Here is a 23716-nt window from a genome sequence, read left to right as displayed (position 1 = left end):
TTTTTTTTTTTTTTTTTAGGGCCACCCCTGAAGCATATGGAAGTTCCCAACCTAGTGGGGGTCTAATCTGAACTACAGATGCTATCCTACTCCACAGCCACAGCAATGCCAGATCTGAGCCATGTCTGCGACCTACACCGTGGCTTGCAGAACACTGAATCCTTAACCCATCGAGCAGGGCTAGGGATCGAACCTGCATCCTCACGGATACTAATTGGGTTCTTAACCCGCTGAACCACAATGGGAACTCTTCCATCTCTGTCCTTACAAGCTTCCATCCATTTCTATGGTTCACAGGCACAAAGAAATTAATACATTCGAATCCAAACTTCCATTAATTACACAAATATTTACTGACTGCATACTGCTTACAGGCGCTTTACTAGTGGCCCATCCTATTCCCATTTCTGCCATCACCAGTGTTACTCAGCTTCAGTCTTTGATGTCTCCCTCAATTCCCCCATCCAATTAGCCACCAAGTCCTGGTGCATTTACTATTTCTACAGTGTCTCAGCCAACCCAACCTCCCCCACTCTAATTTAGGTTCTCAGTGCTTCTCTTCCGGAAACTATTTTGGTAGCTTTCTAACGGGGATTACCTCAACTCCTCTGATACAGATTAACCTCCTTAAAGCATAGCTTTAATCACATCATTCCCCACTTAAACTACCTTTGATAGTTATCTACTGCCTACTCAACAGGCTTCTTATCCCAGTGTTCAAGATGCTCACAATATGGTCCTAACTCTGCCACACAGCCTGCTGTCCCACCATCCTGCCTTGAAGCTCCTCACCCTCCAGCTTGACTACTTTCCTCTCCATTCCTGGATATGCTCATACATCCTTTCCTTCAAGTCTTGGTACAGGCTGATCCCTACACCTCTGCCAGCTGAAGTTCTACCAATTCTTCAAAGCCTTGCTCAAGATTCCTTAATTAAATCTTCCCCAATTTTTCTGCCCAGAAATAGTGTTCTCCTCCTCTGAAATCACAAAGCACTTATGGTATGCCTCTATAACCATGAAATGAAGCCTTTGGTTACCTGTCTTATGCTCCCTACATGCCTCCTAAGCCCCTCAAAGAAAGGGTGACCACATGTCTGTACACTCCTTATACTTCCTTATATGTAGTAAGCTGAATGAAAGGCTGAAATAGTCAAGTTAACTTCATATTCGTCATACAGTTTAGAAAAGAATGAAAATGTAATTAATATCATCAAGGCAAATTCTTAGGAAGGTCTAGAAATTAACCATTTTTGCAGTTGCTCTTGTTAGATCAAGGCTATATGAATCATTTCATTTAAACTAAAACTGTAGGAGAATTGTGTTTTGTTTTTGTTTTGTTTTGTTTTCTTTTTCTTTTTAGGGCCACAACCATGGCATATAGATGTTCCCAGGCTAGAGGCTGAACTGGAGCTACAGCTGCCAGCCATAGCCACAGCAATGCCATATCTGAGCCTTGTCTGCAACCTACACCACAGCTCAGGGCAACATCAGATCCCTAGCCCACTGAGTGGGGCCAGGGATTGAACCCAGAGTCCCCATGGATATTAGTCGGGTTCATTGCTACCGTGCCACAACAGGAACTCTGAAATGTGCTTTCTTTATCAGTTCCTTAGACTATATACTTAGATAAGATCTTCGAGAGCATTTAATTCCTCTCCTCCCATGCCAATCACCAATTCTCCAGTTGAGAAAACTAAAGTTTTGAAAAATTAAGCTGCTCCCCTGGTCACATAAATCGGAAGTCATAACTGCTGCTTCTTATTAAGAACCTAGTGTACCTGAGGCACTCTGCATACATTATCCCAGTCTCACAATAATGCTTCAAGGTAGGTGGTATTATTACCCCCATTCAGAGATGTAAGAATGCTCCAAAAAGTTAAATGTTCTGCTACAGAGAGCCCTGCTGAGGGCAGAGCTGAGCTTCGGCCCCAATTCCGTCTGGCTGTAAAGTCCAGGCTTTTCTAACTGGACACTGCGGCAAAGGCAAGACCTACCAGATGTACTGAAACAGCATCCAACTGCTTCTCCAGTGAACAATGACACCAACTAAGCAAGTATGTACACTTTTACGTCGTAAGCCATTTTTATTTGAAATCTTGGAGGTATGAAAATGAAACAAGAGTCATAAAAGTCCCGAGGCTAATTACTGCCAACATTCCGACTCTCTTGTTAAAAACATCTTCACTCTAGAAAAGAGATAGGTTTTCCTGCTTTTTCCATTCTTAAATGTATTTTCAACCTAAAATACATTTGTCCTACCACACCTAATAAATATTTATTGAGCCCCTGGATGTCCAAGGCACATGAGAGGATACAAAGTTGAACAAATAAGACGGACATTTACTCTCTGAGAGTTCACCACGAGAGGCTAACTAATGATAGGAACCAATTGGCCCTCCAACTACCGAAGGGAGCCCTGGCTAAGCCTAGGACTTCCAGTGAGAAGTCAAGAGGCTTGGTTCTAATTCCAGCCCTGCATACCAGGCAAGTCATCTCACCATGCATTAGCTTCTCTAGTAATGGAGGGATAAAAAGGAATGAACAATGCAATTTTAAGGTCCCTTTTAGCTTTAAAACTATATTATGTCTGAATACACTCTTGAGATTATGCTTCTAAACGCCATCACAGTATGAAACTAGAGCCTCTCATACTAAGTGAAGTAAGTCAGAAGGGGAAAGACAAATACCATGTGATGTCACTTATATCTGCAATCTAACATACGGCACAAATGAACCTATTTACAGAAAAGCAACAAACTCATGGACTTGGAGAACAGACTTGTGGTTGCCAAGAGGGAGGGGGAGGGTGTGGGAAGGACTGGGAGTTTGGGGTTAGGAGATGCAAACTATTGCATTTGGAGTGGATAAGCAATGAGATCCTGCTGTATAGCCCAAGGAACTATATCTGATCACTTGGGGTGGAACATGATGGAGAATAATATGAAAATAAGAATGCATACATATATATGTGCGTATATATATACATACACACACATACATACATATGTATGAGTGGGTTACTTTGCTGTACAGCGGAAATTAACAACATTATAAATCAACTACAATAAACAAAATTTTATAAACTTTCAAAAAAAAGAAATAGGAGTTCCCGTGATGGACTGGTGGAAACAAATCAAATAGGAACCATTAAGTTGCAAGTTCAATCCCTGGCCTCTCTCAGTGGGTTAAGGATCTGGCATTGCCATGAGCTGTGGTGTAGGTCACAGATATGGCTCAGATCCCAAGTTGCTGTGGCTGTGGTGTAGGCTCACAGTTGTAGCTCCTATTAGACCCCTAGCCTAGGAACCTCCATATGCCACTGGTGCGGCCCTAACAAAGGCAAAATAAATAAATAAAAGCCATTACAGCTGTGCCTATGGAAAGGGAATTACTGGAAGTCCACTCTTCTTAACAGTGACTTCAGAGGTACTGAGTTCTGAAAATATTCCTAAAAGTTGAAAGCAGACTAATAGGCCTCCAAAGTTTGTTATTTATAGTAAAATTTTATTCAAGTTTATCCTTTAAGAGCATAGTATGAAGCACTATGTTGGAATCCTTCTTCGATTACATCACTGACATAGCCTTAATTCTTTACAATTCATTTAAGATGTTTAAAATTTGATTTAAAACAACTCCTATCTACTCTTCTGTGAAGTTATCAACATTAACAACAACAGAGCAAGGCTTCTGCAGAGATATAAATTTTGTATTCCTTTAGTTAAAGTACTACTTCATACTATCTATACTTTATATTATATTAAGAAAGTCCTACTTAATACAGACCTTCCCAAACTGCAGATAAATTTGAGATTGGTGTGCAGCAAGTGGGAATGGAGGAATATAGAAATATTAGTATTTCAAATATGAATGGAAACATTTAACACTCTGGGAATTTGACTTTGCTGATTCCCTTTCAATATTCTATACTTTTTTGTTCCTTTTTTTCTTTCTTTTTTTAGAGCCACAGCTGTGAAATATGGAAGTTCTCAGGCTAAGTAAGGGTCGAATCAGAGCTGCAGCTGCCAGCTTACACCACAGCCACAGCAACACCAGATCCAAGCCGCATCTGTGACCTACACCACAGCTTGCAGCAACCTGGGGTCCTTAACTCGGAGATCAAACCCACATCCTCATGGATTCTAGTCGGATTCTTAACCCGCTGAGCCACAGTGGAAACTCATGTACTTTTTTCCAACCAACACAGGTAATATTTTTAACTATCCATTAACTTATACAGTAGCACACTTTCCCTTGAAAGGAAAGGTAAGTCTCCATTGGCCTTATCTTCCTTCACACTCAGCATCTTAGGATGATGCTCAAACCCATCTTGTGCTGTAAGTTAATAGCACAGAAGAGGAAATGAATCTATTAAAAGAAAACTGGAAGAATAAAAAAGTTAGAACTACACCATCTAAGTGCCTTGCCTACTACACAAGACAGTGAATTTCAGCTGCCAAAGATAGTTGCACCAAGAAATCGGGGAGAAGGAATTTATTCATTCACATTCACTAGCCAATAAATTCTGAGGGCCTAATATGCCAGGCACTGTTCTTGGTGCTGGAGTTCTAGCAATCAGGCAAAAATTCCTATCACAATGGAGCTTACCTTCTAGTGCAGAGGTAGGACCTAAAGAACCCACAGAAAAAGCCGGTTGGATAGCATGATTAAGTGCTATGAAGCAAATAAAGGAGGACTAGAGATGGTCCCTGAAGTGAGTGGTGAGAGAGTGATTAAGAGGGCCTTGCTGAGTGGATGCCACTGGAGGTGAGTCCTAAATGATTAGAAAACTTGACTCGCAATCCTGCAAGTTTGGGGTGTGGTGGTAATGTGTCAAGTTAGTATTTAAAGGTGGCCGCCGTGGTCAAAAGTTCTGAATTAATGGCAAATTAGGTTCCTTTTAAGATTTGGCTTTTAAAAGAATCACCCCAAACCTAAACCTTTACATAGGACTGCTCTACTGAGGAGCCACTTATTTTTCTTTTAAGATCCACTAACTTTCAAAGTTTTTGTTAATTACTTGAGCGGTACTTAACTAGAGGCAATTACTAGAAGGATTCCTTCAGAGCCCAAAACCTCACTTGACACGATCCAGATTCTGAATGAGAGACCCAACCCTGCAGCGAATCAGCGCTCCTTCCCTGACTCATTAACGCAGCCAGGTGAAATCTTGTAACCCTTCTAAGAATGGGAAACCAGTCTCGGGAAATCTGCGGAATCTGACACCCCTCCAAAGTTCCCCCAAATCGCGGGAGGAAGGGGAAAAATAAACCTCCACCCTTTAGCATTACCTCTCCCAGGCCCTCCAGGCGTCATCGCTGCAGAAGGGCCGCTGTCCCCGGGTCAGAGGCACCCAGCGAGTACGCGCGGGGTGTACCCCGCATGAATCATCGGCGCCCGGTCCGCGGGGCGATGATTCATTCACCGCCCGGGAGCCCACGGTCACACGTTCCGGGCGTACTAGGACGGCCGCACACGCAGCTTCCTTAATTTTAAACAAATGTTTCAAAGTACAAACGCCCGGAGCCAGAAACGTGTCGACCCAGGCTAGGCGGCCGAGAGGAAACGGCACGTTCCGGCCGCTGCCCGTGTGTTCCTGGGGCCGGGAGGGGAGTGACGGGCACGTCCGTCTATCCGGCCCCCGCCACCCACCTCCGCGTCCCCCGCTGGCGCGCGGGCTGCACCCGCAGGGAGCGCGGAGGGCGCACAGGTGGGTCCCCGCCCGCCCAGCCTCTCGCCCCTCCCCGCCACTCGCGGAAGGCCGACGCGCCCTCGCCGACGCGCCGCCCGCTCGCCCCTTTCCTCTCCGTGACATCTTATATAATAACCCAGGCTAATCAAAACGGAAGCGACGCGCGCTGCCGGGCCCCGGCTCTCGGCCGGCACTGGATGCTCGCGTCCCGAGGCCCCGGCCCCCGAACTAGGCGCCGGGGCGCGCGGCTCCGGGCGGGGGAAGGGCCCGAGCGCCGCCTCGGCTCGTCCCTCCTCGGAGAAGGCGCTGCCGCTGCCGGTCCCCGTCAGGAAGCCGCGAGCGTCACAAACTGCGTCAGCTTCTTCAAACACATTTCATGGGCTCCTTCCAGCCAGGGAGCCGGCTGCTCCGGCGGCGGGGCCGCGGCCGGGGCTGGCAGGAGCCCCTCCGGGGAGGAGAAAGTTCCTCGGGGCCCTCCCCTCGCCCGCGCCGCGCCCGGCCCCGCCGCGCCTCCAGCCCCTCTCGGCGCGACGCCCGCCCATCCGCGCAGCCTGCCAGCCCGCCCCGATGGCAGGTTGGGCAACTTGTGACCCCCGGGCGCCGGGCAGCCCCCTCCCGCCTGCCGGGCTCGCCCGGAGCCGGGGGCCTGCCCGCCGACCGGGCGGAACACAGCGACGCCAGAAACTTCCCCGGGCCCCGCCGGGCGGGAGAACCGCCAGAGTCCCCGCGCATCGCCCTTACCTTGCTCTCGGGAGGCCACGAGCCGGGCGGGCCGCGAGGGGCGCGTGGTGCGCGAGCGCGCGCGCGTGGGGCGGTAGGTGAAGGCGCCCGCGCCGGCGGGGGCGGGGCGGGGCCGCGGGGGTGCGGGCGGCGCGGGGCGGGGGGGCCGGCCCGGCAGGCGGGCGGGCGCGAGGCGAGCGAAGCCGGCGGCGGCAGCTGCGGCGGCGGGCGCGGGGCGAGCGCGCCGAGGGGGCGGAGGAGTTGCCGTGGGTTTGTTTACGCATTGCTGCCCGGCTCGGGGCACAGCCCGCACTCCCTGATTGGACACAAACTGGGGCACAGCCTCTCGCCGCCGCCCGCCAGGCCTCCTCGAGCAGCCGCCGCGCAGCTCCCGGAGCGCCCTGCCCGGCACGGCCCGCGGCGGCGTCCAGGCCTGGAGGGGACGAGCCGTGGAAGCGGCCGAGGAGGGCGCGGAGCCACACGTGGGGCCGGGGCTCGCAAGCGCCCACCTGTAGGGGCCCGACCTTGGCAAGGAGAAATTCGAAACTTGTGAGCCAGGAATCCTTGTGGCATCCAGTCTTGGAAGGGACATCCCCTCCGCACCCCGCCCCACTCACACCCCCCACACCTCCAGACAGAGGACGCTTACCCTTGATGGAGAGAAAAATAGCTCAAATGTTAATCTGTCCCTTTGGAGATGATCAAGCTGATGCTTCCTTAAGAGCTGTCCCTGGGAGCTCGCAGTTCCTTCTCCTGTCTCCAGTTTCTCTGCTTGTAAATCCGTCCTCAGCGCAGCATTCAAAGTTGCCATCCCAAAAGTGACCTTGCCACATGACGCTCAAGAGCCTCCAACGACTCTGGTAACCTCAAGCCCCAATTCCTTAGTCTCAGAGTCCTCCATAGCAGGGCCTGCACCTTTCAGCCTCCTCCCAGTGACCAACCCTAACCCCCAAAACCCTTGTGTCCAGACAGCACCTCAGCTGCCCCTCCCTGCCCTTTCAAACTTGGTTTTGATCTTGATCTGTTCTCTGCCAGAAAACCCACAGCCACTTCCACTTGTCAAACTCGCGTGGACTCAGCTCGTCCACCATCTCCTACTATCTCTGTGCAGCCTCCTCAACCCCTGTGCAGAATCCCCCTTGTGCTATCTGCTTGGCTTGAGGGTCAGTCGTGTCTCCACTCTCTGCCCCCAGTAGGCTGTGGATTCCTAGGAACAGGAACCTGGTTTTAACAGGGCTCTGGGGATGAGAGAGAGGTGAATGCTCAAAGAATAAAATTGTGTCTGCAGCTCTGCTGGGACTGCAAAAACTCAAGACAGTCTCTGTCAAGAGAATCTCCTGATAGACCATCCACAAACCTTATCTTGCAGAAAGCAAACATTTCCATAAACTGAGAATGCCCTCCCAGTGTGTCTCCACCTCAACACCCCTAGCTCTGTGCCCTCTATTCTCATCATGGGCACTTAATAATCCTTGGAGGAATACTACTGAGATGTTCCTTAGGCTGAGGCTCAAGGTGATCAAAGAGAGTATGATAAATCATGAAGGAATAGACACAAATGGCCACAAATCCAGTTGTTTTTATAGACAATTCCCTGGCTAAGAGTCTTTTCTTGTCTGGCAGTCACTGTGGATTCATCACTTTCCAATCAAACACTGGAGAAATGACCCTTCCTAACTCTTGGGGTGGCTGGATTTCTTTCTCTCACTAGCTGTGCTGCTTCCAGCCCTCCTGGGAAAGCTGTCTTTGAACTTTGAATCCAAATGAAAGTGAAGTTTTCCTTCCCAGGTTCTTCAATAGTGATAATTTAACCCAGATTATTAATTACAAAGCTGTGGAAAAGAACTAGAATTACAACTAGGGGAAGGTGAGGCAACCCTGAGATTAGCAACTCCTGGATGCCTCCCCCACTAGGGCTGGGGGGACCATGAAGGGCTTGTCCAGGGGGAGCTGGAGCCATGAAGGAAGTGCAGCTATGGCTGGAGATACCTCCCAAAGCCAGAAGGAATCCCCTGGCTCCTTCCTTCCTCTAGCCTCCAGGACCACCCAGGGGTAGACCACATGGACAAGATGCAGAGGGCAGGGGTCAGAACCCCACCAATACAGATCAGAACCTAGAAAGGTGAAGGGAGCTGAGAGCGCTCTGGACTTGAGTGCTTCACTTGGTTACCTCTGGGACTCTTCCTCTGGGGTCGGGTTCTGCCTGGGCAGCACAGATTTTTCTTTTCAAGCCCCAGAACTCCTTTCCTCTTTTTCTCTTTGCCTTTTGTTCCCATTTCTCCTTCTATCCTCTGTTCTACCATGACCCCCATATGTTTCCTTTTTCTCTCTTACCTCCAGCTGTCATTTTTCCCTTTGTGTTCCCATATACCTCCTCCTGACCTCTCCTCCCGCCCCCACACACACCCTCCAGTCTCTTCTCACCTTTGCATATCCTACTCCTTCCTGGTCAGGATGGCAGCTTTCTCCAGCAAGGAGGTGAGCAGATTCCTATGGAGGTGATGGAATTTCGAACTATTGTTGTTATTATTATTAATTATTATTGGAACTATCATGTTGTTGTCTCTCTAGATACCATCCTAGATATTACACCTGTGTTACTTCATTTAATCCCCACTTCACACTTGGCTGGGTACCATCGAGTAGAACTCTGGTGGTTTCACAGTTGTCTATCTCAGGGAAGGCTTTGCTGGTTCAGCCCCCTTACCCTTCCTCATCTCCAAGTGTCTCCCTCCACCCTTTCTTTTCCTTATCCTACATCTTTTCCTCTTATTAGCACAGATTATTTTGCCTAGATTCCAACCCCCAACAGTCTAATACATCTCCATTCTAAATATTCAAGGATTGAGAACAGCTACTTGAAGGGGGTGGCATTCCAGCTGGCTTTTGAAGGCTGTATAGAATTTCAATAGACGGAGATGGAAGGACATTCTTGTTGGAACAGTGAATAGTATGGCCCAACTTGACAGAAATGCAAGCAATGGCCAGGAAATAAAACCAGATTTCAGGCATTTGTTCTTTTGATTTCAGTTCTCTAAGACCACTTCTGAGTGGAAATGGTTTGTTTCTGAACACAAACTGACCCTAAGTGTATCAAGTATAATTCATATAACTCAAACCTTAACTTTTAAAGCCAGAAAGAAATCTAGACATTGTCTGACCCAACATGTCCATTTTTCAGGGCAGCGAGGCCTAAAAGACAGGTAAGTGGAATATCATGGTAATTACACCTGGGCATTAGAGTTTGATTACATGTATCAAATCCCTGCTTAGACAAATGTTAGGTTATACGATCTTGAACTTCTCTGTGTTTGTTTCCTCATTTATGAGTAGGAAAAATGATAGAATGTATCTCATTGGGCTCTTGTAAGAATCAAATGTTTTTACAAGTGAAACACATAGCACAGTGCCTGGTATACAATCTGTCTGCAATAAATATAGATGAGTATGTTTTCCCATCGTTATTCAGCTAGTAAATATCAGAGCCAGAACAGGTTCCCCCAAATCTTTTAAGCATGATTTCACATGACTACTTAGCTTGTAAATACTAGCACCAGAACTGGTCCCCCCAGTCTTTTAAGCTGTAGTTGAGTGTCCTTTCCATTACTAGAAGTAATGGATGCTTATTGAATAGCATGCATGGGACTGTGGTGTGGAAGTGCTCAGTTATCCTTCCAGATCCCATTGCTCTCGCATTTCCTGCTGCCTGCTCTGTTCCAGCCTCTGCAATACCACTGTGCAATCAGTCCTGCACATGTGAAGTCCAGGAGAGAAGACGGACATGAAAATTAGCAACGGACGTGTTTTTTTACAAGTTCTGATATAGTCAAATTCTGCTAATTTAAATTTCAAAGGACCAAGAAAAAAAAGTCATTGAATTCAAGGGGTTGGAATGATCTGTCATTCTGCAGCCTACCAAGTATCAAACCTATTAGTTTAAATTTTGGTAGTTCCTTAGGGGAACTCACTGGGATCAAGAAAAAGCCTTCTTTTCTTTTCTTTTTTTTTCTTTGTTTTTTAGCTGCACCATGGCATGTGGAAGTTCCCAGGCCAGGGATTGAACCTACACTGCTCAGCGAACTGAGCTACTTCAGGGATAACACCAGATCCTTCATCCACTGCACCACAAGGGAACTCAAAGAAAAAGCCTTCATTGAATCAAACGTCCAGTCATTCAACAAAATTGTCACAGTAGGACTCTTTGTCCCTCAACCTTTCCTTTCTGAGTCCCCTGGTCCCTCTATTCAAATCTCCCTCAGCTTCAGGAACTTAAGGCCAAACACTGTCTGGACAGTAAGCTCTTTTTTTCCCCTTCTTTCTTTTTAGGGCCTCACCAGCAGCATATGGAAGTTCCCAGGCTAGGGGTCAAATTAGAGCTGCAGCTGCCAGCCTATGCCACAGCCACAGCCACGCCAGATCCCAGCCTCATCTGTGGACCACATCGCAGCTTGCAGCAACACCAGATCCTTAACCCACTGAGCGAGGCCAGGGGTCGAACCCAAATTACCACGGATACTAGTTGTGTTCTTAACCCACTGAGCCACAATGAGAACTCCTGGACTGTAAGCATCTTGAAGCAATGAACCACCATCTACTTACCTTTCCATCGATGGAGCATAGCTCAGGATCTGGGCACAATAGATACCTATGTGTTGTTGAAAAGACTGATGTAAGCAATGCCACACATATCAAAAGTATCTCTTCCACCGCCTCCTCTAAAGCTTTGTCTCCTTAGTTGATTGTCCTCAGCTAGTTGTCAGCCTGCTATACTAATTCACCAGAAAGCATGACAACAGCTGAATATGAAATAAATGTGCATTTTACAATACCAACTACATTCAAAGGGGTTTATTTTAATGGTGGAAACCCAGGCAGTATTTTAAGAGGGTCAGGAAGATATTTTGGGGGCAGCTGGACTTTCCTAACACCTTCACATCACACTACACAAACTGAAGTTTATCTCTGCTATAAATAAAGTCTACTTGACTTTGTTACATATTTTAGTGTAGATTTCTTAGGTTAATTTGTAGACAACCTCCATGCTACATATGGCTGTATTAATTATCTTGCCTAAGTCATTTCTTGAAAGGCACATTTTCTTTAATCTTAAAAGTGTCAATCATTGTTCCATTTTTCTCTTTCACATCAAAGCCAGACTAATGATGCAATATCTTTAATCCCAATATCTTTCTTTTACTTTCTCTATTTCATTTACATCCTTCCTCTAGGAAGCCAGAAAGATTTCAAAGAATTAATTCCAGATCAACTTCTTATTTTATAGGAGAGGGAATGGAGGCATAGAGATGTCAGACTGGCAGAATCTCAAATTCTCAAATCCATCCCTCCAGCTCTGTCCATCTAAAAGCAAACTCCCAGAGTTCCCACTGTGGCACAATGGGATCTGAGGCATCTGTAGAGTGCTGGGACACAGGTTAAAATCCCTGGCCTGGCATAGTGGGTTAAGGATCTGGCCTCAGCTGTGGTGAAGGTTGGCAACTGTGGCTTGGATCAGATCCCTGGCCGGGGAACTCCATATGCCATGAGATTGCCAAAAAAGGAAAAAATGATTGAAATTTAAAAAAAATAAATAAGAGTGAACTCCCCATTGCCAACTGCCCTCCTGACTTCCCAAGTTCTGCCCATCGCCACCATCCTTAGGGCCCTTTCGGATTAAAATGGGTGGTCTTTGACTCCTCCTTCTCTTCAGGCCTCCTCTTCCACATCAGGCTATCTCTGACTTGTCCTTCTAGTCTGAACTGGCTTATGGTTTAGAGCATTTTCTCTTTACAACTGTGTCACTGCAATAGGTTGCTGATGGTTTCATTGTCTCTCTCCAACCTCTTCCTCTTATATAGAGAGAACCTAGAAGAAACATCCTGAATATATAACTCAAATTTTTAATAGTTATAGTTAAATGGTGACACTTCATCATAGAAAGTCAAATTCAACTTTTGTTTTGACCATCAATAAAACACAACTTTATTATTATCAGTCACTAGTAACTGTGTGACCTTGGGCACATTATTTAACCTCTTTGAATTGCCATATCCTCCATCTGTTAATTGGTGATATTATTAGTATCTGTGCCTAACTCAGAGGGCGGTTTGAGAATTAGGTGAAATAATAAATTTTAAGTGATGCATAATAATAGTTGTAATTGCTAATATTTATTGAGGTCTTACTATGGACTAGCTATTATTCTAACCTCCTTAAATGAATTCTATCACATTGACCCTTTAACATAGATTCCATTATTATTTCTAGATAAAAAAACTAAGGCCCAAAAGAGTTCAGAAACTTTCCCAAGATCAACAAGGCAAGAAGTGGCTAAACCAGGATTCAAAACTGGGCAGTCAAGCCTGGGCAAACCTGTATGCCACAGACTGCTATATAGAAAGCATTTAAAAAATGATAGTACTGGAGTTCCCGTCGTGGCACAGTGGTTAACGAATCCGACTAGAAGCCATGAGATTGCGGGTTCGATCTCTGGCCTTGTTCAGTGAGTTAAGGATCCAGCATTACTGTGAGCTGTGGTGTAGGTTGCAGACATGGCTCAGATCCCTCGTTGCTGTGGCTCTGGCATAAGTCGGCGGCTGCAGCTCCGATTCGACCCCTAGCCTGGGAACCTCCATATGCTGTGGGAGCGGCCCTAGAAAAGACAAAAGGACAAAAAAAAAATAAAAAATAAAAAAATGATAGCACTGGGAGTTCCTATCATGGCTCAGTGGAAACAAATCCAACTAGTATCCATGAGGATGTGGCTTCCATCCCTGACCTCACTCAGGGGGTTAAGGATCTGGCGTTGCAGTGAGCTGTGGTGTAGGTCACAGATGCAGCTTGGACCTGGTGTTGCTGTGGCTGTGGTATAGGCCGGCAGCTGTAACTCCAATTAGGCCCCTAGCCTGGGAACTTTCATATGCTGAGAGTACAGCCCTAAAAAGAAAAAATATAGACAGTATTTTATTCTTGTTATTTATTATCAGTATTATCACTTTAAAAAGGAGAAACCTTTTTCTCTGCTTTCCTTCTAGATATCTTTCAGAAATTGAGCCTTAGCCCCACTTTAGGAATTCATGATAATTCATTTTGCTAGGTACCACTTGTTTCTGCTTCCCAAAGAGAGGCTGGAAGGACCTGTAATCACCCTGGCCCTCTCCATCCCCATAATTTTCTTGATAAAATGAGAATCACACAGGCAATCTCCAACCACAGAATAGTTCCTAGTGACAGGTCAAAGATTTGTTCTCTGATCATGCTTACAGCTTCTTTAGGGCTTTCTCACGGATAGGACCAGAACATTCTCTCTGTCTAGCTTTATTTTTCTGACTCAGACATGTCTCCCTCAGAAGACAATTTAGGAAAGAGAATCTTCCCAGTTGCTTCCCCACAAATAATTCTTTTGGTATCTATTACAGTATTTAATTTCCTTCCCTTAAGGCACCTTTTGCACCATGCTCATCAAATGGTCTGACTTAAGTCTTCTTCCCTTTGATGATGCTAAAAACAAAACAAAACCCCTCATTACTGGTTTTGATGTTCCTTTCCAGGTGCTCCCTGAATTCTTCTTCGGCTCATTCTGTTCCTGCATTTACTCGGCACACCATGCCTTCCCCACTCTCTTGCTCTCCTCACGTATCTGTTGCCCCCTGAACATCTGGTTGTTTATATTTGAACATCTGGTCTTTTTGATTCATAGCCTTTGACCTTGGCCTTCCAATAATGAGATTTTCACTGATCCTAGAATCATACAACGTTAAAGCCAGAAGGACTTTTGTAGATAACAGAGGCCATCTGATTCCTTTTACAGTGAAGAATCAAGACCCAGGGAAGCCAAGAGTCAGATGCAAAGCCACACAGCCTATGACAGGGCAAAGCTAAAACCAGACCCGAGACTTCTACTTCATTTCTTTCTTGTGAGTTAGATTATGATACCTGGAAATAATAAGATGAGGACTTTACAAGCTTCTTCCCCCAAAATGTTTGTTTTCACATAAGTGGTTTTCCTAAAACACTTCTGGGAGGCTCAGAGGATCAGGCATTCCAAGACGGAAAGCAGCCATAAGGAGACCCACCCATTATAGAGCTGGGGCCATGTCTCTTAATGATCATTGTCTTTTCTAGTGGTACCTTGTACAGCGCACACAGCAAATTCTCAAAAATGATGATGATGATAATGGTTAATGATGACCAAATCTCCTATTTCTCTGCTTTCGGTTCTTTTCTGCCATCCAGTCCCAGCTATTTCTGAGTTTCAAGGCTTCTGGAAGCCTGGTTTCATTCAGCTTAAAGTTCTTTATGAGGGTGACTAGTGGGTGTTCAGTAGCTGCCTTCCTTAGTCATGATGATGATGACCTCAAATGGCTAGAGTTCTACCCTCAGACACAGGTATTTTGAAACTGTTCTAAACTTGAGGAAGTATGGGAGTTCCCGTTGTGGCTCAGTGGTTAACGAATCCGACTAGGAACCATGAGGCTGCAGGTTCGATCCCTGGCCATGCTCAGTGGATTAAGGATCTGGCATTGCTGTGACCTCTGGTGTAGGTTGCAGACATGGCTCGGATCCTGTGTCGCTGTGGCTCTGGTGTAGGCTGGTGGCTACGGCTCCGATTAGACCCCCAGCCTGGGAATCTCCATATGCCGTCGGAGTGGCCCTAGAAAAGGCAAAAAGACAAAAAATAAACTTGAGGAAGTATGTTCTTAAAAGAATATCAGACATTGCATAAAAGACGCATTCTCTGGTAAGGTAGTGTGGAAAATACTGGCTGAAACAGAATTAAATTGTTTAGGGTTGATTTGTTTTGTTTTTACTGGAATTCACAGGATCTTTAAAATACTATGTGAATCCAAAATTCCTAAAGGAGGGCAGTAAAGTATGCAGACGTTCTCAAACATATTTAACCACCAAATCATGTATTCCTTGAAAATCTTTCTCACGGGAGTGGTATAACATGGAACAAACTTTGAGAAGTGTTGAACATCCTTTGGGTTTCAATTAGAGTATACAGTGCTCCATTTGTTCTAAAACTATGTCTTTCAAATGTTCAGGTACCTGTCCCTAGGGTTTGTTTTCTTAGATATAATGACTTAGCCTGTGCTACTTCTTTTCATATCATTTCAGAACCTGGACACTGTTATTTTTCAGCCTGGATTTCTCCAGTCAGAGAATCGTAGGTTATTTAACTCTGACCTCATGTGTGAGACCATAATCAATTTCCACAGTCATTTCAATTTTCCTGTTCTAATCTACCATTTTCAAGCTGCAGGATCAAAAAGTTCATGGTAACTCTAGCGATAACAACTAGCATTTTCGAGTATGTATGATGGGCCAGTTATTGTGCTAACAGCTCTGCAGGTAACATCCTTCTTAATTGTTGCCACGATTCTATGAGGTAGATATTTCTATTTCCATTTTACACCTGAGGAAAGTGAAGTGAGCTTAAGTAACTTAAGTAACTTTTCCCAAGAAGATTCTAGTTAAGGAGGAAAAGCTGGGATTTGAACCTGTGTTCAATTCTTAAGGGTTATTGCCTGTTGTTTCTGTTCCTATTTTTTTTTTTTTTTGTCTTTTTGCCTTTTTTAGGGCTGCTCCTACGGCATATGGAGGTTCCCAGGCTATGGGTCCAATCGGAGCTGTAGCTGCCGGTCTACGCCAGAACCACAGCAATGCGGGATCCAAGCTGCGTCTTTGACCTACACCACAGCTCACAGCAATGCCAGATCCTTAACCCACTGAGCAAGCCAGGGATCGAACCTGCAACCTCATGGTTCCCAGTCGGATTCATTAACCACTGAGCCATGACGGGAACTCCGTTTCTGTTAGTTCTATTTTAATTTTTAACCTTTTTTTTTTTTTTTTTTTTTTTTTTTTGGTCTTTTTAGGGCTGCGCCCATAGCACATGGAAGTTCCCAGGCTAGGGGTCCAATAGGAGCCATAGCTGCCAGCCTACACCATAGCCACAGCAACGCCAGGTCCGAGCCACATCTGTGACCTACACCATAGCTCACAGCAATGCCAGATCCTTAACCCAGTGAGCAAGGCCAGGGATCGAACCCATGTCCTCATGGATCCTAGTCGGGTTCCTTAACCACTGAGCCGGGAGGGTACTCCCATGTTCTATTTTTAAATGTATGTGCTGCCTCCTCAACCAGAATGCTTTAAGCACAGAGGCCACACAGTCCAGACCTCAGTACAGTCTTCTGTGCTTGACAGCTCCTGACATGCTGTGTGTGGCCCTTATTCCTTTGAATATAAAGCTTATGCAACTTGCCTAAGCCGTCCAGCTAGTAAATGATGGGCCTGAGATCTGGAACCATCACTCATACTGTGCATATGGCCCCTGATGGATTTTCTCACCGGGACCTTGCTGGGTGTCCCAAATGAGCTTCCTCCTTCAAGGTCACCCTCACCAGGCTTTTGAGCATCTCAAACAAGGAATTTTGTCCCTCACAACCTCCAACACATTCATGCTGCCCTCTCCCAGACACAGGTCCTGGACACGGTGAACTAAATCTACATATAAGGCTAATACCCTGCTAAGCAAGAAAATACTTTTGTTTTTGTTGTGTGCCAATTCTGTTGGTGGTGGTTGAACAATGTTCCCAAACCCAGCACCTCACCTTTGGAATCCCTCCCAGACCCTCAAATCTTTCTTTCAAAGTAAAATACAAAAGCAACAACTGCCCTTAGGGGGCGCTGGGCAGAAAGGGTGGTGAACCCCCGCTCCACCCCCAAAGGGAGAGGGACGGTTGCCCTCCCCTCCCCGCTTTCCCCGGAGCCGAAAGGTCAAGAGTCCTGCGGTTGCGGTTGGAAGCGCCCCACCTGATAGTCACCAAAATCCCTGCAGCCTGCAGGGTGGTGGATGGCTCGACACTGCCTGGCAAAGACTTTAGCGACTGTGCCCCTTCTGTGGCCTTGGCCTCTGTGACAGTCAGGCCTGGCAGCTGCCCCAGCACCTCCCCCGGCTGGAGCCCGTTTTCCTCACGTGTGTTCCCTCCAAACGTCATCATGTCAGTTTCAAATGGCGCTGTGAAGACGCCCCACAAGAAAGCCAGGACATCTCCGTACCCTGGCTCTAAAGTGGAGTGAAGCCAGGTCCCCGATGAGAAAGTGAGCTGGCAGGTTGAGTGGCCAGAGTACCAGCCTGTGGCGTACACTTCTGACTCCATCTTGACGAGACCCAAGTGGGCAGACCCCCTGGTGGGTGAAAGGAACTTCTCTCCTAAATTTAATGAAAAAGATGGGCAGGTGGAGAGAAGGAGCCAGAACGGCTGGTATAAGGTTAAAAATGGGAGACCTAGAAATCCTGTAGGTCAGACAGGGCTGGTTGGGCGAGGGCTTCTGGGGCCTTGGGGTCCCAATCATGCTGCAGATCCCATCTTAACCAGGTGGAAAAAGGATGGCAAGGGCAATAAAGTTACCCACCCTGTTTCTGGGAGAAACATCCTGCAATTTGTAGCCATCAAAAGGAAAGACTGTGGGGACTGGGCTATCCCAGGGGGAATGGTAGATCCAGGAGAGAAGATTAGCACTACATTGAAAAGAGAATTTGGTGAGGAAGCCATGAACTCCTTACAGAAACCCAGAGCAGAAATACAGGCATTGGAGAAACAACTGCACAAACTATTCAGCCAGGAACACTTTGCGGTCTATAAAGGCTATGTGGATGATCCCTGGAACATGGATAATGCGTGGATAGAGACAGAGGCTGTGAACTACCACGATGAAACAGGCGAGGTAATGGACCATCTTCCTCTGGAAGCAGGCGATGATGCCAAGGAGGTGAGATAGGTGGACATTAATGATAAGCTCAAGCTTTATGCCAGCCACTCCCAATTTAATCGACGTGTGTCTGAGAAACGAGGTGCCCACTGGAGGGAAGACGTGTACCCCGACTGCTATGGCTAGTGGTGTGGAGTCTCCTGTAAGCCAGAGGTCTTCACATGTATGCAGGTGAACAGGAAGCAAACAGCCCAGAACTCCTACTGAGCAGGACAGGGAGGGTCACTTCTTTTGGTGAAATTATTTCTAAAACTGCTCACAGTATATATGGAGGCTTTGTTTCAGGAAATAATATTAGATGAATATGGGGAATGGAATCTCAAACTTTTTGGCTTTCCAGTTGGAAGAAGAAGAATATACTCACCTATAAAGTCACATCTTTAACCAAATTGTACAACTAATGCTCTTTAAAGAATAATAAATAAAACAAAGATAACTTCTTACCAAACATAGCTTCTACTTTTCATCTAGCTGGCATTTGTCAATTCTTTCTTTCTCCTGATGTATTAGATTCTGGTTTAATCAAATTTATAATCTGATTTTGGAGATAACATTTATTTTTCCAATGTAGCTTTCTGTGATCTTGTATTTGCTGCTTTCAAGTACAGAAGCTCTCAGGTTATTCTTGTTTTTAGAAACTTCACTTTTATGGGAAAAGTTCCATCTCTATTTCAGTCCATAAGGATCAAAAATGCAATGACAAAATGAGCTTCGTTCTGGTTATCGGAACTGTTCTGTCTGAACAGAATGGACAAGCACAGGACCTTTGCTTCCTTCCTTCTCAGAAGATGAGACCCTCATCTCAGAGGACCCTACAAATGCCAATTCCTGTCATGAAGTCTCTGTCAGGCGTGTATATAATCTCAGCCTAATAAAAACATAATTCACAGGTACCTTCTCTCCATTAAAAAAAACCAATATGGGGAGTTCCTTTCGTGGCTCAGTGGTTAACAAACCCGACTTAGATTCATGAGGGACGAAGGTTTGATCCCTGGCCTCGCTCAGTGGGTTAAGGATCCGGCATTACCATGAGCTGTGGTGTAGGTCTCAGATTCGGCTTGGATCTGGCATTGCTGTGGCTGTGGTGTAGGCCGGCAGCTGTAGCTCTGATTCAACCCCTAGCCTGGGAACTTCCATATGCCATAAGTGCAAGCCTAAAAAGCCAAAACCAAAAAACAAAACAAAAACCCAGTATGTAAGTAAAATGTTTATAGGCAGTTTGCAAAGATGCCCCCTGACATAAGAATGCAGGGATTCCAGTAGCAACAAATACGCCAGAAATACATTTTTTCCCTCATCACCTTAAACAAGCCAGTTAACTTTATTTGTATATAATCCCATGTATGGAAAATCAGCTCAAACCACGGTGACAAGCGTTTTTTGCTAAAAGTGAAGAAAAGGCTATTGTAGGCATTGATAATCTCATCAGAAACCACTTCCATAATAATAGCTAACAGAATCCACTTACTATGTGCACACTTTTAAGTGTCTTATGTATTCCTTAAGGATCCTTCTTCCTTAAGGCCCAAAGAGGAAGATACTTTTACCTCGCAGGCTGGGCTCCCTAGGGAGCAGACTCTGAGCAGGTGATCAGCGTTGCAAGACATTTCTCAGGGAGTGGTCTTGGGATCAGCTCTGGGGGGAAAAGAAAGAGAAGGAGGCAGGACTGGCTAAGGTGAGACACTCCAGTTGAAGTCCAGTGAAGCCCTCCATCAACCCCACTTGGAACTCTGGACCTGGAAGTCTCTTCCAGCTGCCCTGAACTTGGGCAAGGGTTTGGGCCTCTGAACTCCTCCTCAATCAGTCACTGAATGTGAGCTGCGGAAGGAGGTATGACCCTGGGAGAGCTGGTTCCTTTAGCCAAGGCAACGCACAAAGGGGGCTAACAGGTGAATGGCATCTTCTCATAACACTCCCAGCAGCTGAGAAGGGGGGATCAGGGGAAGGGAAAAGGCAGGCATTTCAGGATCTACCAGGTATTGTCCCTATAATTGAGGCACAGAGAAGTTATAGAACCTGCAAGCTGCACAACCAGTGGAGGTGCTGGTGTGATTGGCCCACAGGTTTTGAGGCTCAACACTCCACCCTCTTGACCACAACACCACAGTCTCTCTAATAGTTACCCTCCTATAGTCCCCAGGTGCCCTGTGCACTGTTTCTTTAAAAAAAGAAAGGAGTTCCCGTTGTGGCTCAGTGTGTTACAAACCCAGCTAGGATCCATGAGGATACAGGTTTGATCAGTAGGTTAAGGATCTGGAATTACCTTGAGCTGTGGTGTAGCTTGCAGCTGCAGCTCTGATTTGGAAACCTCCATATGCTGCAGGTATGGCCCTAAAAAGACAGAAAGAAAAGAAGAGAGAAAAAAGAAAAGAAATTATCATGAATCTCTTCCTTCATGCACATTTGGTCAGAGGTCCCTTTCCTAAACCCAAAGGAAGTATGTGGTTCCTTTTGTTTTTGTCACCAAAGATGTATTTATATGGGTGATGACAGTTGTAAAGAGGTTTGTTGTTCACTCTCAGGCACAAATTTAATTCATCACTTTTCTTTGTGAATTCTCTAACTGCTTGTTTTAAGGATGGAGCCATTTGTCCTATGTATTAGTCTCATCTCAGTAATTTTTCCAGGTGAGATATGCTTCCTGTCTTTATTTGAATAATTGAGGCACTGAGTTGGTCTAACATATTTCAAATGTTCCTAAACCTACTTCATTTTTCTTTCAAAATATAAGCTCCTAAAAAAAAATACATTACACCCCCCCCACATATACCATAATTATTGCAAAAACTCTAAACAATGAGGGTCTAATGTCTCTGATGTAACCAGAATTCTTGATTTTATTTTCCCAAGAAAAGAGTTCCATCGCTTTTCCAAAAATCCAAGTTGCACAGGAAAACAAGGCATTTATCCTGGATTCCTTGCTTTACCTTACAGCCCACATTCAATCAATACACCTGCAAAATTTAGCTTTACCTTTGACACAGGGTATGTGGAATCGTTCACTGCTTTCCACCTTCACTGACCACCTCCCTCCTTCCCCAGGCTATTGCAGTTGGCTCCTAACAGGGCTCCCTCTTTCCACTCATGTCCTCCTGCAGGTCATTTTCCACAAAAAAAAAAAAAAGAAATGACATTTTTCTTTTCTTTTCTTTCTTTCCGTGTGTGTGTGTGTGTGTGTGTGTGTGTGTGTGTGTGTGTGTGCGCGCACGTGCTTGCTTCTTAAGTCCACACCCACAGCATATGGAAGTTCCCAGCTAGGGGTCTAATTGGAGCTGCAGCTGCCGGCCTACACCACAGCCATAGCAACACAAGATCCAATCCACGTCTCAACCTACACCACAGATCACAGCAACACTGGATCCTTAACCCACTGATGGAGGTCAGGGATCAAACTTGTGTCCTCATGGATACTACTTAGATTCGTTTCCACTGCGCCATGGTGGGCACTCTGAAACGACATTTTTAAGACTGTAAGTCACATATCCCACCCCTCTTAAAACCATCTAGGTAGTTCCTTTCTCACACAACTCTTTTACCCAGGCCTACCTGTTGAGGACAAAGCCTATGTTCTTATATGACCTGGTTATCTTCCACTCTGGCTGGTCTAGCCTTTCTTTTCCTGGTATCTTTCCTATTTTCTTCTGCCCCAGGGCCTTTGCTTCACTTTTCCCTGCCTAGAATGTCCCTTTCATGTCTTCACCAAGTCAGCAACTTGGGTGTGTCAGGTCTTGTTCAAATAACACTTCCCAGAAAAGAATTCTCCTGGCCACCTAATCTAGAACTGCTCACCAAATCCTTTTCGACTCCTTTATCCTGCTTTATTTTCCTCATAGTATTTATCACCCACTGAAAAAATTATCCCGATATTTCTGTCTATTTACAAGCAAGTCTAGCGATTTTTCTGCCTTGTTGACTACTATACTCCTAATATATACTGGCTGGCATGTCAACACATTATTTGCTGCTGTTAACATTTTTTTAGCATATACTCTTCCCTCTTTAAAAAATTATAAATATGATCATATTACCCTTGGCGTTGTTTTTTGTTTGTTTGTTTGTTTTTTGCCTTTTAGGGCCACAACTGCGGCATATGGAAGTTCCCAGGCTAGGGGTGGAATCAGAGCTACAGCTTCCAGCCTGTGCCACAGCCACAGCAAAGCCAGATCCGAGCCATGGCTGTGACCTATACCACGGCTCACAGCAATGTTGGATCCCCCACTGAGCAAGGCCAGGGATCAAAGCCAGATCCTCATGGATCCTAGTCCGGTTCCTTACCGCTGAACCACGATGGGAATTCCTAACTTTCTTATTTAAAAAGCTTTTTATCTTGAAATAATATTAGAATTAGGAAAAAATTTGCAAAAATAGTACACAGAGTTCCTGTATAATCCTTTACCCAGCTTCTACAAACACTGAGAATTTATTTACATAGTATAATTATCGAGACCAAAAAATGAACATTTTTAATACTTTTTCCTATTAACTAATCTATATATCTTATTCAAAATTTACTAATATCCCTTTTTTGTTTTAGAATCCAAGGATTTCATATTTCATTTAATTGTCAAGTATCCTTTGTTTCATCCAATTGTAGAAAGCTTCTCATTTGGGGGAAGGAGTGTCTTTCATGACCTTGACACTTTTCTAAGTATTGGCCAGTATTTTTTTCTGGATTGTAACACAATTTTGATTACTCTGACAGTTTTTCATGAACAGAATGAGGTTATGTGTTTTTGGTATGAATACTATAGGTGTGATGTTTGACCAAACTTTTTTTTCTTTTTCTTTCTATTGCCTCAACTGCAGCATATGGAACTTCCCAGGCTAGGGGTCCAACTGGAGCTGCAACTGAGGCCTGGGCCATAGCCATAGCAACACTGGCTCCTTAACCCATGGAGTGAGGCCAGGGATCAAACCCACATCCTCACAGAGATGATGTGGGGTCCTTAACCTGCTGAGCCACAAGGAGAACTCCTCTGGATAAACCTTTATATTGAAAAATTAAAAGTTTCAATGTAGTCACTATTAAATAGTAAACAGTATATGCTATATTTTAAAATGTCACTGGGGAATTTCCAACCACCTTGTATGACTTTTAGCCAGTATTTTTACATATTTATGTACACTTTTGTGCACACACACACACAGTTGAATATATGTGTTCTAATACTCCCACCCTCTGTAAGAGAAGGTGACTAGGAAGCTTTGTTTCATTCATTTTCTCCTCTCTACTGACTACTTTTTTTTTTCTATTGACTTCTTCCTTCAAGTTTATGAGTTGACACTTGAATTCTATGTTATCTTACTGTATCAGTTCCCTATTCACCGACACACACACACACAAATTCTGCAAACAACCTGCAAACACAGTGGCTTAAGACAAAAATATCAAGTTTGTAAGTTTTAAGTTTGCTCACTAGGGCTGGGTTTGACTGGGTGGTTTTTCTGGTCATGTCTGGGCTCATGTCTGGGAATTATCTGACTTTGGGCTAATCTAGGATGACTGAAGAGAATCTGCTCTGTACCAC

At 45.3% G+C, this 23716-nt stretch overlaps 2 protein-coding genes and 1 pseudogene across 5 annotated transcripts in view; 1 reads left to right on the top strand and 2 right to left on the bottom strand.

The window, feature by feature from the left end:
• The window catches only part of PCGF5 (polycomb group ring finger 5), a 133079-nt gene extending 126415 nt beyond the window's left edge, over positions 1-6664 (bottom strand). For 2 of the 4 annotated variants that reach the window (XM_003133143.5, XM_021073246.2), the window contains exon 1: positions 6432-6664. The gene's annotated coding sequence lies outside the window, so the exon portion shown is untranslated. Of the gene's footprint in view, positions 1-5289; positions 5744-6431 lie in introns of those variants that run through there. The other 2 variants (XM_021073245.2, XM_084994840.1) reach the window with 2 other exon arrangements.
• LOC146396978 (uncharacterized) lies at positions 1330-5961 on the bottom strand. The gene is made up of 2 exons (XM_084994842.1): positions 3967-5961; positions 1330-3331 (listed from the first exon to the last, which is right to left on the bottom strand). The coding sequence occupies exon 1, from the start codon at positions 5811-5813 to the stop codon at positions 5286-5288; it is 528 nt and encodes a 175-aa protein (XP_084850968.1). The 5' UTR covers positions 5814-5961; the 3' UTR covers positions 1330-3331; positions 3967-5285.
• A 10474-nt stretch (positions 6665-17138) lies between the features above and the next one.
• LOC102157523 (ADP-ribose pyrophosphatase pseudogene) lies at positions 17139-18404 on the top strand (annotated as a pseudogene).
• The last annotated feature ends 5312 nt before the right edge of the window (positions 18405-23716 follow it).

This window comes from Sus scrofa, chromosome 14, assembly GCF_054392235.1.
Source record: "Sus scrofa isolate SSC_HxYL_T2T_F1_AM1 chromosome 14, Sscrofa_HxYL_maternal_Yorkshire_Landrace_v2.0, whole genome shotgun sequence".
NCBI lineage: Eukaryota > Metazoa > Chordata > Mammalia > Artiodactyla > Suidae > Sus > Sus scrofa.
Note: the sequence above shows the minus strand (reverse complement) of the source record. Positions and strands in the feature narration are given on the sequence as shown.

Excerpts from the sequence above, each read along its gene's own strand:
- LOC146396978 (XM_084994842.1), bottom strand. The coding sequence starts at position 5,813 with ATGTCACGGAGAGGAAAGGGGCGAGCGGGCGGCGCGTCGGCGAGGGCG.